Genomic DNA, 18,646 nt, shown 5'->3' with positions numbered 1-18,646 from the left:
AGCCGGTAAGCTGTGGCACAGTCACGGAAGGTACCCTGTGCAGCAGTGGATGAGTGTACAAAACTAGAATGAATGCATCAACACGGTTACATCTGAGAACATTGAGAGGAGGGGAGACCAAGCTATGGCAAGGACAGAATGCTGAGCACCTATAAAACCACACAAAATGATATGAAATGATGATACTTTAGAATGCAGACAAGTCCAGTGAAAGCGTGAGGAAAGGCTGGAAAGGTCAACACCGGGAGCAGGGGCTCGTCTGGGGCAGGGAAGGGAAGGTAAAGAACTGCACTGGAACTGCATTCCCCCCGCCCTGGCTTCACCTCTATCTCTGATGTCTCATTTACTAACAGCGTCATGGGCAACCAGGAGTTAATCCTACCTGGCAACTTACAGACATGAGCTTCAGTTCTGCCCTGCTCTGTAGGGTGGTAACTGATACCCTCTCCAAGGAGCCGTGGCTCCCTCCTGTCAGTCAAGATTAGGTCAGGTCATAGATGGCAAAGTTAAAATCAGTAATGGCTTTCCTAGTGTCCTTGAGAACCAGGATTCTTAGCATGGGAAAAAGACAGGTAAGGTTAAGTAAAAATCCTGTGGTCCTGAATTATAATTTAAAGTGTTAAGTATGGAGGAGCGCCTGGGTGGCTCAGTCGGTTAAATGTCTGGTTTGCCTTTGGCTCAGGTCATGATCCTGGAGTCCCAGGATCGAGCCCTGCGTTGCGCTCCCTGCTCAGCAGAGAGCCTGCTTCTCCCTCTGCCCCTCATCCTGCTTGTGCTCTCTCTCTCTCAAATAAATAAGTAAATAAAATCTTTAAAAAAAAAAAAAAAGTATGAACTTAAATGTATTTTGTTTTTAAAAGAATGTAAGCTCTTTTCATTAAAAAGACAACAATAATGTAAAGAACTAAAATACTTAAAATATACTGAAGTTTAAATATATATATATATACAGGCAGAAATCAAGGAGTTAATGATACTTTAAAAAAATTAGTCACTGTTGGGAGATTCTAAGGCATCAACTCATTAAGTAAAAATAAACATAAAGAGGGGCACCTGGCTGCCTCAGTTGGTAGAGCATGTGACTCTTGATCTCGGGGTTGTGAGTTCAAGCCCCACATTGGGCCTAGAGCTTACTAAAAAAATAGTAATAAAATAAAGGCAAATAATTAAGCATTTACCTCACTTAACTACTCCTGGTAGTCAAATAGTAGCTAAAGGAAGCTTCTTTTTCTTTTAAAAAAATAATTACAAATTTACAGGAAGTTGCAAAAAATAATACAAAAAAGTCCCATGTATGCTGCACTTAGCAGTAACGTCTTGCACAAATACAGAACAATATCACAACCGGGAAGCTGACATTGGTACAAGCCACAGACCTTGTTCAAATTGTATCCATTTTATGTGTACTCGTGTGAGAGTGTGCATGTGTTTAGTTCTATACAGTTTTATTACATGTGTAAAGTCATACCACCACAAGGAAGTTTCCTTTTATAGAAGTATTTCGGTTGCCAAAGGAATACTAGAATTAGAATATCTACATTTTGTTGGGGCACCTGGGTGGCACAGTGGTTGGGCGTCTGCCTTCGGCTCAGGGCGTGATCCTGGCGTTATGGGATCGAGCCCCATATCAGGCTCCTCTGCTATGAGCCTGCTTCTTCCTCCCACTCCCCCTTGCTTGTGTGCCCTCTCTCGCTGGCTGTCTCTATCTCTGTCAAATAAATAAATAAAATCTTTAAAAAAAAAAATCTACATTTTGCAACTTCCAATGAAATGACCGATCTAAGCACCAAACAATAGTCCTAATGGCTGTTACTACCCCAAAGGGAGAGAATTCAACATCATGGGCCTCCTGATGAAGGAATACAACATCTCTGAAGTATTCTTATTCCTAAAACATCAAACCCAAATCTGAGCAAGCCTCAAAAGTCAACTACCATGTGATGCACCACAGTAACAGAACGAAGGACAAAAACCACATGGTTGCCTCAACTGATGCAGAAAAAAAAAAAAAAGTTTAACAAAATTCAACACACTTGCATGATAAAAACACTCAACAAACTAGGAATAGAAAGAAATTACCTCAACAAAATAAAGGCCACATATGAAAATATATGTGCCACAGCGAGCATCAGACTCAATGGTGAAAGACTGGAAGCTTTTCCTCTAAGATCAGGAACAAAGCAAAGATGCCCACTCTTGCCTCCTGAATTCATCACAGTACTGAAAGTCTTAGCCAGAGCAATTAGGCAAGAAAAATAAAAGGCATCCAAATTGGAGAAAAAGAAGTAAAATTTTATCTTTTCTCAGATAACATGATCTTATATGTAGAAAACACTAAAGATTTCACACACACACACACACAAACCCTATTAGAACTAATAAATGAATTCAACCGAGTTGCAGGATACAAAATAAATGCATAAAAAAATCAGTTGCCTTCTATCCATACACAAACAATGAGCAATCTGAAAAGGAAATGATGAAAACACTTCCATTCACAATAGCATCAAAAAGAATAAAATACTTAGAAATAAACTTAACCAAGGAAGCAAAAGACTTGTATACTGAAAACTTTAAACATTACTGGAAGAAATTAAAGAAGACGCAAATAAATGCAAAGACATCTTGTGTTCATGAGCTGGAAGACTTAATATTGTAACAATGTCCACAACGACCCAAAGCAATCTACCGATTCAACGCAATCCCTACCAAAATCCCAATAGCATTTTTGCAGAAATAGAAAAAAAGTCTTAACACTTATGTTGGAATCTCAAGGGCCCCTGAAACGATCTTTAAATAAAGACGAACAATGTTCAACTCCTCACACTTCCTGATTTCAAAACATATTACAAAGCTACAGGAACCAAAATACTATAGGGCTGGCATAAAGACAGACTTACAGACCAGTGGAACAGAATAGAGCCCAGAAATAAACCCTCACGTATACGGTCAAATGAGCTTCAACAAAGGTGTCAAGAACACACAATAGGATATGGACAGTCTGGACAAATGGTGGTGGGGAAACTGGATATCCAAACGCAAAACACTGAAGTTAGACCCTTACCTTATGCCACACAGAAAACTTAACTCAAAATGGACTAAAGGCCTAAATGTAAGATCTAAGACTATAAAACTCCTAGAAGAAAACACAGGGAAAAGTTTCGGGACATAGGATTTGGCAAGGACTTCCTAGACATGACGCCGAAAGTACGGGTCACAAAAGCAAAAGTAGACAAACGGGACCACAGCAAACCAACCGCGCCTCAAAGGGAAGCCCCCTCTGGCTAAGGCAGCCTCATCCACACCTCCCATCCCCCCACCTGCCTCAGCCTCAGCAAGGGGTTCCCCAAAGCCAGCTAGCCCAAGGCTGCCCCTAAACTGAAGACTGTTCAGGCGCCGGGACTTCTCAGAAACGGCGTTCTCTCCGAGTGGATTTCAGTTTCTCTTTCCTTCTCGGCACAGGTCCAGAGAAGGGACTTGTGGGATGCCGCCTCTGCAGCTCAGGCCGCCTCACCCAGACCCACGTGCTCACCTGGTTCAGGACTGGCCCCACCTACGTATGCCTGCCCTGTCCAAGCAGAGATTCCAATTTCCATTTGCTTTTTCGCTTTACATACATCAGCCAGGGCTGCCCAGTGAGCCCGGCTAAAAGCAGAGCCATGCAGCGGGGAGAGCAGTGGCGATCTGGCCATGGCTCCAGCGTGGGTCCTGGTGCTGGTGACCGTGGTGCTGGGCTTGGCCCGAGCGGGCCCTGTCCCTACTTCCAAACCCACCACAACCAGGAGGGGCTGCCACATGGACAGGTTCCTGTCTCTGTCACCGAGGGAGCTAGAAGCCTTCAAGAAGGCCAAGGATGCCTTAGAAGAGTCACTCTCACTGAAGAACTGGAGCTGCAGCTCTCGCCTCTTCCCTAAGGCCTGGGACCTGAGACTACTGCAGGCCTGGGAGCGCCCCGTAGCCTTGGAGGCTGAGCTGGACTTGACGCTGAAGGTCCTGGGCGACATGGCTGACTCGTCCCTGGGGGCCGTCCTGGACCAGCCCCTCCGCATGCTGCGCCACATCCAAGCCGAGCTCCAGGCTTGCGCCCTGGCTCAGCCCACAGCAGGACCCAGACCCCGTGGCCGCCTCCACCACTGGCTGCACCGGCTCCAGAAGGCCCCAAAGGAGTCCCAGGGCTGCCTCGAGGCCTCCATCACCTTCAACCTCTTCCGCCTCCTCACCCAGGACCTGAAATGTGTCGCCAGTGGAGACCTGTGCGTCTGAGAACCCGGACCCGCCCTCAGCCCACGTGGGACCCAGACCTTATGAATGCACCAAACCTCACCCCTGCCTTAAGTTATTTCCTTTCAATCCCTTATTTATGCAGCCCTGCTCCGTACCCATAAGAAATGTTTATTTTTCTACTTTTGTACAATGTGCAGCAAATAAACAGGAATAGGGAAAAAAAAAAAAAAAGAGCCACTACTCTGGAGACTGAGAAAACAGAGGAACGTGTCAAACAACGGTGAGGCAGCAGTCGGCGAGACACAGGCCCTGGCAAACTCGGAAGGACTAAAAACCCAGCTTAACGAAAACATTTTTCAAGGGAAAAAAGAGAGAAAGGACTAAAAATCCAGCTTAACAAAAACATTTCAAGGGAAAAAAGAAACTCTACAGGGATAGCCTTTAGGGTAAAGGTGACTTAAAGATCTAGCCACCACTAGGGGCGCCTGGGTAGCGCAGTCGTTAAGCGTCTGCCTTCACGCTCAGGGCGTGATCCCGGCGTCCCACATCGGGTTCCTCTGCTGGAAGCCTGCTTCTTCCTCTCCCACTCCCCCTGCCTGTGTTCCCTCTCTCGCTGGCTGTCTCACTCTCTCTGTCAAATGAACAAATAAATAAATAAATAAATAAAATAAATAAATAAAATAAAGATCTAGCCACCAACTGCAGTGTGCAGACCTTATCTGAGCCCTGATAGTTTTTAAAATATGGATTTTTATGACAACTGGACATCAGAACACTGCTTGCATACCTATTGCTATTAAAGAATTCTAAAAACTTAAATGTGATAATGGTACAGTGTTTCAAAAGTCCTCGTCTTGGGGTACCTGCCTGCCTCAGTCAGAAGAGCATGGCGACATGGATCGGGGTTGTGAGTTCAAGCCCTGCATTGGATGGAGAGATTACTTCAAAAAATAAAACTTTCAAAAAATAAAGAATAAATAAAAGTTGGGGCACCTGGGTGGCACAGCAGGTAAGCATCTGCCTTCGGCTCAGGGCGTGATCCTGGCGTTATGGGATCGAGCCCCACATCAGGCTCTTCCGCTATGAGCCTTTCTTCCTCTCCCACTCCCCCTGCTTGTGTTCCCTCTCTCGCTGGCTGTCTCTATCTCTGTCAAATAAATAAATAAAATCTTTAAAAAAAAAAGAATAAATAAAAGTGCTTATCTCTTAGATAGACCTACTGAAATATTCACAAATGAAAAAGCTATCTGGAATGTGCTTCAAAGGAATTTAGGAGGGAAGTGGATGGACAGGTAGAAAGGAAACCAGGCTGACTGCAACTTGGTAACTGTTAAATTACTGAATCTGGGTTCAATGTACATGAAATTGGTAAATAAAAAGTTTACTTCAATGAGAAAATGGGAGTTCACTGCGCTCTTACATAAAAACTCTGCAGGTAGGCGAGCAGGCTGGGTATGATGGTGGCTGCATAAGCATCAGCGACTCGGCCTCTTCCACCTGCTGCCACACCCTCCTCTTCACTTGGCTTCTGCCTCAGCCTCGCACGGCTGCTCCAGTCCAACCAGCACAGCCATCCCAGACAGGAAGGAGGATCAGTGTGGGAAGAAGGACAAGATCCTTTGAAAGACGTCTGCCCGTCCCAGCGACCAGACACAGCCACGTAACCATGCCCGGCTACAGCAGAGGCTGGGAAAGGCCGTCTTTATTCCGGGTGGCCACGGGTCTAAAAAATCAGGGCTTCTATTACCAAGGGAGAAAGCGTGAGAGGAGAGCGGGGTTCAATTCGAAGCATCTGCCACAGCCCTTCTCCCTCCGAGACTGGTAATCAGGCGTGGGGGTGCCACAGATGGGTGCTTGGAGCTGGCAGCAGCGCCAACGGACAGCTGGCGGGCCTGATGATGTTAAATACGCTTGTCACTTCCATCCACGGAGGAAGCGATCTGCTCTGATCACCGCCCTGCTGTGGATGCAGGAGGGTGTCTGGCTTCTTTGCTCTCTGGGGCCGGGGGTGCATCTCCAGGAAGCCGCCGTGCCCAGCAGCGCCATTTCCTACGCTGTAGCTAAAACGAAAGCCCGCACTCACTTGGGCCTTGGTCTGGCCCTGGGCCTGGATGATTTGTTCGCCAATGCATGAAATCGAGAAACCTGCTTCTTGTCTCCCTGACAGCTGAGGTGCCTTGTAGGGGCCAACCCACAGTGGTGACCGTCCTGCAGAGACTCTGCTGCTACCGAGGGCCCGGATGTCCCAAACCACAGCTGCTCTGAGACCACCCTCAAGATTTTTGCCATACATCTCGCTTTCAAGTCAACCTTCCTTTTCAAAAACACTTAAATTGACTTGTGAAGGGCTCTATGACTGCTATAGATGGGAAGCAGTATGGCCTGCTCCCGACAGAAGGCAACTGAACACCTGGCTGAGATCCCGCTGAGGCTCCGTGCCCAACGCCTGCCTCCTCTTTGGTCAACACAAACTAGCGCTTCTGCACGGACTTCCTCCTTAAGGCATTTAAATAGATCGAAAGAATTAAAGATGTAATTCATTTTTGTCATTATGTCCTCCAGTGTTATTTAATGAGACCTGCCGATCACCACCAACAGCCATTTCTCCGGGCGTTTGTAGCCCCAGTCCTGAGAGCCGTGGTGAACTTCGCACACCTCAGCTTCCCCATCTGTAAGATGGGGATTGTAACACTACTAGCTTACTGGAGGGCTGACACTGTCACACAGAATCCTGCACGTAAAGTCTCAGCATGACCCGGCTCACGGTACGAGCTCTCGCAGGCCGAATGCCGGCTGTTGTCACGTCTCAGTCTTGTGGAGAAAATGTGAGTCCTGTCATTGAAGAATGCGGTTTGGGCAAAACAACCAAACAAAAAATTCCAAGCAACCCAAACTTCAAAAGAAGCAAGGAGGGAGGGAGATAAAACCCCAAACACTTGGTTTAATAATGGAAGACACTTTATTACTTTTTAAATCATCTCTCAACATTTCAACTCTTGGTAGAAATCAAATGCAAAACATGTGCCTTTTTAAATTAGCATATATTTATCCAGCTCAATCACAGCAACCTCATACAGTAAGGTACACACCAAGGACAGGGTCAGAGCGTCTTCTGTTCCAGTCTGTGAACAGTATCTCCGTGATGGCACATGTGCCAGAGCTTCTCTCCCAGGACAAGGTGGGCACTCCTGCTTCTGCCCACCGCACAAGTGACCTGGCATCACGGTTGGTGACGTTCATGTAGTGCTGGAGCGAACTGGGAATGGAAAACTAGCAAACTAGCGCTCCCAGGAGTAAAAGGGGCATTGACACTTGTGAAACGTGGAAAGGAAGAACACCAAAGATGACGACCCCAGGATGGGCTGCTCTTAGTAATAAAGGTGGTTGAAATTCAGCTGTATACACACATTGAGTACTTACATGTGCTCTACCAGATCTGTAAAAAGGAGCCACAGAAGATTTGGAAAACCTTAAAATCACTCCACTGAGTTGGAAGAACATCAGCAAATTCACAGTGGCCTCAGGATTCAGCCAGATTTAAATTTGTTCAAGAGCTGAATACCTCCTTCTACTACCAGAAAACCCACTGCATGTAAATTCCTATAATATTCTGTACAGCACAAACACTTATGGCTAAAATATAATAGTTCACAAGGAAGCGGTTTTAGTTTCCAATTCTTGCCCCACTCCTGCTCTGCACCCCAAAAGGAAAACCCAGGGGTCAGTCATTCGGAGTTTAGGAGCCTTCGGGTTTGGAAGCACTGAGGCTCAGCTGAGTATATCAGGAGACGTCCGTCTGCTGGGCACACGCTGACTTGGGCCCACTTTTAGTGCAAAAAAGATCACGGATGTTGCAGAGGAGTCCTGGAAACAGGCGCAAAGGGCTGAGATGGAGGGGTGGGGGGAATCCCATAGGATTTTCCTTCTGAAACAAGACTCAAGACGTTTGGAGTGCGAGGTTCACACGCAGCGGGTGGTAAAGACCAGCCTGTCAATCTGCAGAGCGAGGCTCCTGAAGGTCACGAGGTTCCCGCGGTGCGCAGGCGCAGACCCCCGGCCCGCACTAGCCCCTAAGTGTACGCTGGAGGTAGGTATATAGAGATTTATTACAGGGAAGACAGTGGCGCTCCACCGACTCCGGGACATCGTCCATTCCTCCTCTGCCCCCACACTCTCCGCTCTACCCTCGGGCTGTGGTGTGTGTAGGATACAACACGGGAGGGCATGAGACCCTCCCTTGGAAGACTAGAGAACCCAGGCCGTTTGTATAAATAGCTACATAATTCATGTTTTAACCACTTTGAAACACACGACAAGTTGAATATTTATTTAAAAATAAATCTCAAAAATATCTATTTACAGTACAGTAAGAAGGGCATGTGCAAACAAAAGAAAGGGGGACAGTCCATCCTGCCACGGAAGGCCCACACTTGGATGCGCTGGAGCAAAGTGCACGAACACCACAGGCCGAACCGAGCTGTGGTGGCAACAGGATGCCATTCAGGGATGACTGGACTCCGTCCACGCTTGAGACTTAGACGGGCGGAAGTCAGCAGGGTGGGGGAGTCCCGGCGGGGATCCTTGCGTTTGGGAACAGGGCGGCCAAAGGATGAGCCACGGGAAGAGGCCCGGTGTGGCAGGAGGGCTCATTTCACAAGCCAACAGGCCTCTAGCTCGGCGCTCCAGGTGGGCATTTGGAGGTGACCTGGAGGGCCCTTCCCAGTCCAAGTTGGCTTTGCAGCGGGAGGGGTGGGTGTGACAAGGGTCTCGGAGATTAAAATCCTCTTCAAAAACAAAACGAACAATGAACAGGGAGTGTGGAGAGATAAGCAAAAATGAATCAATCTGAACGGAAGTGCCACCCTCTCCCTTGTCAGGCGACAAAGCAGCCATCGGTTGAAATATCTGGGCCACCAAGTGAACTCCCACATAGTGCAGACAAGCCCATATCCCCTGACACCTACATGGTCAAATGCAGGCTCTGCTTCTGAGATTGACACGTTAACACTTCTTCCCCGCAGGGAGAGCCAGAAAGTCAGTGGTGTAGCCCTTGGAGCAGGGGTGCCAGGTCCAGTCTATCGATACACGAGATGGGAGAGCTGGGTGGACTTGTGGTTCAGCTGGTTGTTGGGCATGAACTTGTGCAGCTCATTCTTTTTGCAGCAGGGGTCGTAATGGTAGGCGCTGAGACAGCCGTCGCAGGAGACTTTTGAACACTGGGTGCAGGTGTTGGTGGCACCCGGGCGGTTACAGAAGCCACAGCGGGAGGTGGCTGTGGTGGAGGGCTTGGATTTCGGGTGGAGGTGCGGCAGCCGCTCCAGGCCCTGTGTCTGGCCCGCGTACTTCTCCCGCAGAGACGACCCGTGGGCCAGGCTGTCGTGGGCAGAGGCCTTGCCAGGGAAGGCGCCCGGCTTGGAGGCTGGGGGACAGGCGAGCAGGCTGTCGCAGCGCTGGCAGAGGGAGGAGCTGCAGGACAGCCCGCAGTTTTGGCACTTGGACAGGGAGGACTCTTTGGCGGGGGGTGAGCGCTTGTGGTAGAGGGGGTGGGCATCATTTCGGACCAGCCACACATCCGGCTGCAGGGCGTCCTGCCTCCGGTATGCGGCCCTAGGCTCCGAGTCTGTGTACAGATCCACGTCGTCCTGAGCAGAGAAGTATGTGCCACGCAACAGGCCGAGGCCGTTGTTGGGGGAAGGGGATGGCAGGTCATCCGGGCTTCCGTGGGGGGAGCTGGACATGGTCAGGAGCGAGGCGGACGGGCGGATGATCTCATCCTTGAGGTCGTCCCCCAGGTCTGGTGCCACGGGCTCCTTCCGCAGGCTCAATGAGGCCTTCAGGGGTGGCTTCCGGCTCTCCCAGTAGCTGTCATAGGCGTCTACCGACCTCGAGGGCTTGGTCACCCGAGGCTTGTAGTAGTCCTTGGCCGCCCGCTCGCTGGCTGACTTCTGGAGCGCCACGCGGGCCATGGAGGCCGTCAGGTGCTCCCGGCCCTCAGCCCGCCGCCGCAGGGCCTCCGAGCAGCCACGCACATCCTCTGCGCTGCTCTTGCGCTCGTTCACCACGTCCAGCTCGGAGTAGCCCTTGTCCTTGACTTGGGAGTGGATTTCCAGCATCTGCTCACACTCCACCTTGGCCAGAAACAGCTCGAAGGAAACCATCTTCACCTGGAGGGTCTCCACGAGCTCCTTGAGTTTGTACGCGGTCCCTAATTCCGGCACGTAGCCCATGTAATGCAGGATGGCTTGGACGTCCTCTTCCAGTAACGACGACTTGACATAATAAACGAAGGGGCCCGTGTAGGTCTAGGAGAAGGAAGGGGACAGAAAAAGAGAGGCGCAATTTGCTGAGACACACGCGGAGCCGGCTTCAGAGCGCCGCACCCCCAAGGCAGAACGGGAGCGCGGGGAGCAGCGGGAGGCAGGGTGTCAGCAGCCCGTCACTGCGGCAGGCCGGGGCCAGCGCGGCACACGGCGGGAGGGAAGGCGCCGGCACTCCCGCCTCGAGCAGAGGGCACACGGCCACCAGCTTCCCATGTGGGGCTCAGCGGCCTGCTCCATATGAAGAGGAAACAGGGCAAACGTGGATGAAGAGAAGGGATCGGAGTAGAGGCAGAGTGCCCCGTGAGCAAGGAGAATATTCCTTTCTGGCATCTCTGCGAAGTTCTGAAGAATAACAGTCTGGCTTTGTGGAAACTCTCCCGAGCCATCACTGCCTTCCGAATGATTCAGAGTTCTCTTTCTCTTAAATCCATCCTCCACCCTCCTGTCTGTTACTACTTAGTCCAAACCAGCTCTCAGAGTACCCCAACATCCGTGGCAGCCTCCTAACTGTTCTCGCTGCCCCGCTAGTCTATCTCTCATACAACAGTCAGAAAAATGCTTTGCGAATGGAAACCTGATCCCGGCCTGCCTTGCTTCCCAGCCTACTTAGGGTACATTCAAGCCCTTTGCCCTGGGCTTCAAGGCCCTGCACCACCAGGCTGCTGCCTACCTTTCCAACCTCACAGCTTCAGGCGGGAGCTGCCAGGGGCAGGGACCCAGTAAAGAGATAACAATGGTCAGAGAGCAAGGCAGGGAGCCACGGGGGGGACTTCTAGTTGCTACATCGAAGGCAATGGGGAAGATGGGAGGGTCTGCGGGCAGAGGAGGCATGTAATCGGCACAAGCCCTCTCAGGTCAGACTGGGAGGGGAGGAAGGGAGACCAGTGCAGAATGCCCTTCCCTAGACCTTACCTTGATGCTTCTGAATTCCTTCTTCCACGGGTAGAGGAAGAGGTTGATGCCCACCGTTTCCAGCACGCTGAAGGCGCAGTGCAAAGCCCGCAGGCTGGAGGAACTCAGCGAGCGCAGGGAGCTCTCCACCACCTCATAGAACTGGATCAGCCGGAATCGATAAAAGGGATCCACCTTGTGGAGGCTGAGCAGGGTCGAGGCTGCCACCCGAAGGTACTCATCATTGCCAGGCCGCTGCTTGCTGGGGGTGGTGTCCACTCTGCCCTCATGGAACTGCACGTACTTCCGAAATAAGTCATCCTTATATTTTGTATCCATTGAACTGGGCTTCCCCATCGGATCCAGGGACCTGGGGGGCTACCTTATCTCCTCCATGGTTTCTGGGTTCGAGGCAGGGACATTGCTAAGAGCACTGACATGTTGCCCACCTGCACTGGGGGCGTGTTCTGGAAGGGGAAGAACAAGAAGCATGTCATTGCTTGAAATGGTCTACATCCCAGTGCGTGGCTGCTGAGACAAAAGACAGAACTGGCCTGAGCTACGCCGGGCGTCACCAGCCCTTGGCCCCTTTCTGCTCATTCATTCAACACAGTTACTGAACACGGACTGTGTGCAAAGTTGTCGTGGAAACAAGACAAACAGGTCCCTGACTTTGCTGAACCCATCAGGGAAGATATGATTAGGAGCACCTAACCTGGTTTTGTGGGGAGGAGGGGAGTTTCAAATAAAAGTAGCCCCCCCCCCCCGCACTGGTGGTTAGACTTGAAGAATGAGGAGTTTGCCGAGCAAAGAGGTGGGCGGAGAATGTAACAGCAGAGGTGTCGCCAGGGAGGAAGGCCCCGAGCTAACGCTACCAACGCTTACTACGCGCCAAGCACTTCTGCACGCTAACGCATTTCGTCTTCTTAACCCTAGGAGATAGGATCCCCATCTTGCAGATGTAAAAACTAAGACACAGAAATGTTAAGAAAGTGCCCAAAGTTACAGAACCACGAAGAGGCAGAGCGGAGAGCCGAGGCAGCCCCGCTCCAAAGTCTACGCCCTTCACCACCACACCCTGCTTTCCTGAGGCAGGAAGGAGCTTGGCCTACGAACAGAAAGGCCAGTGTGGCTGAGGCAGCGAGGGGAAGGGAAGGCAGGGACCAGAGACGAAGCTGCAAGCACCATCAGGGCAGCACCCCGTGCCCCAACGGCACAGTGTATTCAGAGAGGCACGTGAAGCCCCTGAAGAGTTCCAAGCAAGGGGGAGAGGCACGTGACCATACCACGCTGGCTGCCGACCCTGGAGAATGTTCTACCTGCCTTTGACAGCCTGCGTTCCCCTCCACCTTAACAGAGGTTTACAGTCCCACTGGGAGAGGACAGAACATTCAGGGGTACACCAAATTTGTACACTCCTGCCGTCCGCTTGGCCACAGAACAAGCAATGGCGTTGGTGCCACAGCGCCGGGAGCCCATCTGGATTCACCGAGGGTACTGCCAGGGCCGGGGAGGCGGCGCAGCAAGGCGTTACAAACAGATCCCAAAGCCAGATTGCCTGGGCGTGAATCTCGGGTCCGCTTCTCTGGGCTCTTGGGTAAATTACTCATTCTCTGTGGACCCGCCTTCTCATCTAAAAACGGGGGTTGATAATAGTAGCTACAGTCCAGAATTGGTGGAAGGATTATGTGCCATAGTATATAAAGCTCTTCACAGAGGACGGGCGTGAAATAAGCCCTTGGCACACACGGGCGGCTATCCCTGCTCTCTGAGGCTACCACACCCCTGCCACGATGCCAGGCATTCTCAAGAAGGGAGGATCAGAGCGGGCAAACACGTCCGCCCGGGGGGCCATGCGCATCCTCGCCCTCGCGCACTCTGACCACAAGCTCCACGGGCGCAGGGATGCTGACTAAAGTCCTCGCTGAGGCAACCCAGGCGCAGAGCCAGAGGCGGCATATGTGCTTCATAAGCACCTGGGTGAAGGAGGCTCTCGCCGGCTGCGGAGACGGCCCGGGACTGAGAAGGAAGCTGCGGGGACGGGACAGCCCCTGCAGGCCTTCGGCGACCTCAGCTCAGGAAGTGCCAACGACCTACGAACCCGGCGGCAATCATGAGGTCAATAAAATCAGCCATGTCCCGAGCCACTCGCCTGGCTTCTGCTTTGGGAAGACTCCTGAGGATCTGAACTATGAGGTGAGGGGTGAGATGTGTGGAAGAAGTGGGGACAGAGAGGCCACCTTCTCCCATCCACTGCCCTGCCAAGGGAGCCCAATGCTTCGGGAACAAACACGCTAGAAGAGCACAGGAGGCAAACCTAAGTCCATTAGAATAAAATTCTACCTCCTGACCAAGGTCAAAGGCTTCACGTGGTCTACTCCTGCTCCCCTCTCATAGCCATCTTCCCTTTCCCTCTAAGTTTGAACCACAGGGACCTTTCTGTCTGTTCCTCAAATACACCAAGTTCATTTCTGTCTCAGGACCTTTGCCCATGTTGTTCCTTTTGCGTGTTCTTCCTCTGATCCTTCCCATAGCTGGCTCACTCTCATTATTCAGGCCTTAGCTCAAATGTCACCCCTCAGAGGCCTCGCTAGCAACCCCAGCAGAGTAACTCCCCCCTTCCCAGTCCCTCATTATTCCATTATCCTGGGATAATCGACATCTGAAATTATCAACTTTATTTATTCATTTACTAACTTCTTCTCTTTGTACTACCCATTACCCAGTAAGCTCCACAAAGGCAAGGACCACATCTGTTTTGTTCACCATGGTGCCTAACACACAGCCTGGCGCATGGTAGGTGTTCGATAAAACAGGTGAAATGAATGATGCATTCATGATGCCACTCTTTCAGTTTCTCATTGAGCTCTCCCAAGAATCCTGAGAGATCAGCTGGAGAGAGAAGGAACAGAGGCTCCATGACATGACAGGCTGTAAGCAGCCAGGGTTAGTGAAGCCAAGATTCCAAGCCTGACCTTCTGTGGCACCTGTGTTCCTCCCCATACCCCATGATTCCTGAGTTCAACAAGCATTTATGCAGCACCTATCTCGTGCCAGGCCCTAGGATGGGTGCAGTGGAGGGATATGGGGTGGGTGTAAGGGGCAGCAGTTGGGAAGCCACAGCCCTGCCCTCAATTCTAGTTGAAAGAGCTTATTATCAAAGTATGTACTGCAACCCGAGAGAAGACATCACTGTCCTTGCTAATAAAAACCCATATGTATTTACCATTTTTTATTCATCTAAGAGAAACTTTCATCTTGCTTCTGGTGCCAGGGACTATTTTTTGGTACATCTGAGAAGAATTTAAACAGAAGGATATCAAGCCTCCTAAATACTGCCTTGATTTTTCTCCAAGGAAGTCAGCTTTGGGCCTATAAAAGCTGATTTTTTTTCTTTTTAATAAAGTCAGCCACCCTCAAGCTCCATGTCTGCTGCTCTGTAATCACACCACAGTCCACACCCGTTTGTTGCTGGCACACAACAAACAAGGAAAAGGGATCCGAACAGCCCAACTGGTGTTCCAAATCCTAAAGTCAAGGAGAGGAAACGAATCTATGACGAATCTTGAGCCAACATAGACAGGTGAGGAAAAGGGTAAAAGGAAATGAATGCTAAGAAATAGTTAAGGAAAGAGAGAAGGGAACAAATAATCACTGAGGTCCTATTACACACTAAGCACAGGGCATTCTGCTTTAAATGCATCACCCCATTTAATCTTCATGACAACACCAGAAGGAAACCAAGGTTCAGCCATGAAACCACCTGCCCAGTGGAACTTCCAAGGGTCAGAGCTGGAATCTGAACTTGGGTTGGCAGGCCCTGAGGCCTGGGGTTTTTTTCCCCCCATTTATCTCACTCATTTATTGCTACAATCTCCCATTCACCAAGGAATTCATACATGAGGGCCCTCTGCTAAGGGCTTGATGAAAATCAATGAAACCCACAGGACAGCCCCAAGGTTAAAGAGGAAACTGAGGTTTCTCACAGCCAAATCACTTGTCCTGAGTTACAGGGCAGGAAGAAGTGGATCTGAGGTCTGAACCTAGGTCCGAGGCAAAACCCTGACTCAAGCTCTGAGCTGTTCTGCTTCTAGGCAAAGCTGTCCTGAGGCGTCTGCTGGACAGTTCTACTTGAAAGGGCTTGGCTAAGTTAGAGCACCCTATGGCAGGGCGAGCAGAGTTGAGTTCTAAAAATTCCTATAGTAGCAAAATTCACATCTTCCCACACAGAACAGGGCTGGAAGAGCCACAGATCTCTTTATGATGTAAGCTCAAGGGCCAAGGGAAGAGGCTGGCCAGAGACCGGCCAGTGGTGAGGCAGCTGACATCATCCCTCCTGAATACATTTTCTGAGAATACAGGCTGCATTGTAGCTGGTCATAGCTGGTGTCTTTTCTGAGCATAGAGCCAGCAATTTATTCCCAGCACTCTGCAAGAACAACAAAAAACACGCTCTCTGCAAAAACAGCGTGGTTAAAGGAGACTAGACAGCGCAATGACAGAAGCCATTAATTTCTCCAAGCAACCCAAGGATTGGAACACCATGACGTGCCAGTCTGGTGGGGGGAAAATGGCACTGTGGACATCCCTAACAGCGTCAGGTGGGTGCCCAGAGCCAACAGGCCCGGTCAGCACTTCCTGCACCCACAATCTGGACTCCCTTCAAAAAACAAGTCAATGAAGAGGGAAATATTACATATATAGTCAGGCAGGTGGTGGCTTTTTAAGGATTATTATCTTTCTAAAGATTATTTTTTAAGCATCTCAAAGGAAAGCCGTATCTGTTTAAAACCCCCTGAAGGGAACTGAAATGATTTGGGGGTAGCAAAGCATGAGCTTGGCTTTACCTCAGCTGGCCCATTCAAGCAGAAACGCTCCCCAAGCAGCATTTGAAGGCGCCCCCTCCCTGCACAGGCAGAAGCTATTTTGGTCCCAGCACTGCCCCAGTCCACAGGTTTACAGATCTCTGGTCTAGCTTCAGCCAGCTCAGAGTTCCCTCAGCCTCCAAACAGCAGCAAGAGGAGAGCAAGCAGTTCAATCCCCTCCACCTCCAAACCCACCACTCCTTTGCACTCATTCCAAACCCGAGGTTCCGAAGACACATCCAAGGCACCTTGCACTGGCTGTGACACACCAGAGGGTCCCCAGACCCCAATCAGATTCCAGAGAAATTCAGAGACAGGACTTGCAAACCTTTGAAAATAACCTCGGTGGTGCTGAAAACGGGCTTCCTTACTGGCAGCTGCCTCTCAGAGGGGCTCTGAAGGAAGCAGTTTCTCCTCCCCGCTGGGACAGAAGCTGGCGGCTGCTATTCCCAATCTGGTCATTCCTACAGCCTCTGAGGGCCATATCAGTTGTGAAAAACACCCCAGTCCCAAACTCTGGCCCTTTCCAGGTTTGTGAAAGAATTAACAGCAGCTATCATTTATTGGACGCCTGCTGTATGCCAGAGACCGTGCTTCACAAGCATCATCTCATTTCATCCCCACCACGGCCCTAGCAGGCACGTTCACTCCCATTTAACTAATTAGGAAAATGAGGCTCAGAAGATGAAATGACTTGTCCAAGGTCACACAGTGAGTACAAACCCAGCTCTGCTGCCAGAGACTGGGCTGGGGACCACTGCGCGGTAACTGCCTCACGGTGGAGTCGGGGTGGCCTCCTGCTTGGTTAGTCGCCGAAGAGGGGGTGTTCCTCCTGAGCTGCCCTGAGCCACCCATGGCCGGTCCCAGGAGTTTGCGAGGTAGCCCTCGGGGGAGTGGGGATTCTGAGAACAAGCTGGGCTCCCGGGAGACCGAAAAGGCGGGGCCGCCCGTAGCCCCCGCCGGCTGCGAGGGGATCCCACTCCCGGGTCGGCCAAACCCCGCCGAGTCGGGCGCCCCCTCTGCCCTGGGAAGCGCCGGACGCCGTTTCCGCTCGCGGCCGCCCCGCACTCACCCCGGCACTGCCGCCGAGGAGGCCCCGGCCGAGGGAATCCAGAAGGAGCCGCGGCCGCCGCCGGAGCCGGGCCCGGCTGGGCTCTCGTCGCTCCGGCCGGCTGCAGGAGACCGAGGCCAGTACCCCGGGACAAGCGGCGACCCGGAAACACTCGGCCAGGAAGTGACGTCCTTCGGAGGCGGGCCCAAAGAGAGGCTGGGCCGCGGCTGCGCGTTGGGCCGGGGAGAGGCCGTTGGTCGTGGGCGGCGGAGGAAGAGACGGGAGGCGGAAGAATGAGCAGGGGAGTCGTGGAATCCGGCTCTGGGCCTTGGAGGGCAGCCGCCGCCGAGACTGGGGCTAGACCCGGAAACAAACGGGCCGGACGTGACGCTTGCCAGCCCCAGGATGGTGGCTGGCCGGGTTGTCATGGGAACCGGTCTGGAGCCGGGAAGTGGAGGCTGGGACTGTGAGCGCAGACTGAGTGATCCCCGGCCTCCGCCTCCCGGACTTGTCCCTTGTCCAGATGATCCGCGAGCGGCTCTCCCAGCTCCCCCTGAGGAGGCGCTAACGGTTCGAGCCCTCGCCCCCGCCCCATTTTACAGACGCAAATACCGAGGCTTAAAAGAGCAAGTGAGATCCCCAGCATCATGCGAGATGGAATCTAGCCTTGAGAGGACTTTTGATGTTACTGGCTATCTTTAAGAACGGGGCTCGCAGCTTTGCCTTTGCCCCTTACTAGCTGTGTGACCTCGGGCAAGTTACCTAACCTCTCTGAGCCTCAGCTTTTTCATTTGTAAAATGGAGTACTAATAATACTGCCAGGTGGGATCCATGTGAGAATTAAGTGAGTTAATACATGGAAAATGCTTATTACAATAACAGGCATATAGTAAAGATTTAAATAAGTTTTGTTTTTAAAACCTGGTTAAGTCAAAGGAAACGACCTCTGCCCTCAACATCCCCAGGTGGAAGCCAGCGTTGAGGAAGACCAAGGCAAAGTATTGCCTCCTTGCTTTGTGACTTTTCACCCGACATCTGGAGTACCTGCCTGGTCTACGCTGGCATCAATCATGGTGGCTTGTCACTTCACTTCATGGATTTGTCTATACTCCCACCAAAGTGTGAGCTCACTGTCGACTCAGCTTTTGTGGTTCACCACTCACTGAATCCTTACTGATTGCAAAGTGCCTAGTACATACCAAGACTTTGGCCAACATATTTGCAATTGGATCACCATCCTCTCTCTCTCTCTCTACCTCTCCCCCTCGCTTTAACTTACCCTAGACATTTATTGA

The 18,646-nt window shown here is 51.2% G+C and overlaps 2 protein-coding genes across 2 annotated transcripts; one reads left to right on the top strand and one right to left on the bottom strand.

Moving 5' to 3' along the window:
• Nucleotides 1–3,690: 3,690 nt before the first annotated feature.
• On the top strand, nucleotides 3,691–4,358 carry LOC100482725 (interferon lambda-1). Its single transcript, XM_011225064.3, has one exon. The coding sequence runs from the start codon at nucleotides 3,691–3,693 to the stop codon at nucleotides 4,261–4,263; it is 573 nt and encodes a 190-aa protein (XP_011223366.1). The 3' UTR covers nucleotides 4,264–4,358.
• Nucleotides 4,359–7,164: 2,806 nt separating this feature from the next.
• SPATA2 (spermatogenesis associated 2) lies at nucleotides 7,165–17,532 on the bottom strand. Its single transcript, XM_034640600.1, has 3 exons — nucleotides 17,373–17,532; nucleotides 11,457–11,902; nucleotides 7,165–10,526 (listed from the first exon to the last, which is right to left on the bottom strand). Exons 2-3 carry the CDS (start codon nucleotides 11,790–11,792, stop codon nucleotides 9,300–9,302), a joined length of 1,563 nt encoding a protein of 520 aa, XP_034496491.1. The 5' UTR covers nucleotides 11,793–11,902; nucleotides 17,373–17,532; the 3' UTR covers nucleotides 7,165–9,299.
• Between the last annotated feature and the right edge of the window lie 1,114 nt (nucleotides 17,533–18,646).

Source organism: Ailuropoda melanoleuca, chromosome 13 (assembly GCF_002007445.2).
Source record: "Ailuropoda melanoleuca isolate Jingjing chromosome 13, ASM200744v2, whole genome shotgun sequence".
NCBI lineage: Eukaryota > Metazoa > Chordata > Mammalia > Carnivora > Ursidae > Ailuropoda > Ailuropoda melanoleuca.
The sequence above is the reverse complement of the archived record's forward strand: the minus strand, read 5'-3'. Positions and strand labels throughout refer to the sequence as shown.

What these genes read in the sequence shown, in the direction of transcription:
- LOC100482725 (XM_011225064.3), top strand. Translation starts at nt 3,691, where the DNA reads ATGGCTCCAGCGTGGGTCCTGGTGCTGGTGACCGTGGTGCTGGGCTTG.
- SPATA2 (XM_034640600.1), bottom strand. Translation starts at nt 11,792, where the DNA reads ATGGGGAAGCCCAGTTCAATGGATACAAAATATAAGGATGACTTATTT. An exon ending in AGGAATTCAGAAGCATCAAG is followed by an intron (nt 10,527 to 11,456) that starts GTAAGGTCTAGG and finishes TCCTTCTCCTAG; the next exon opens with ACCTACACGGGCCCCTTCGT.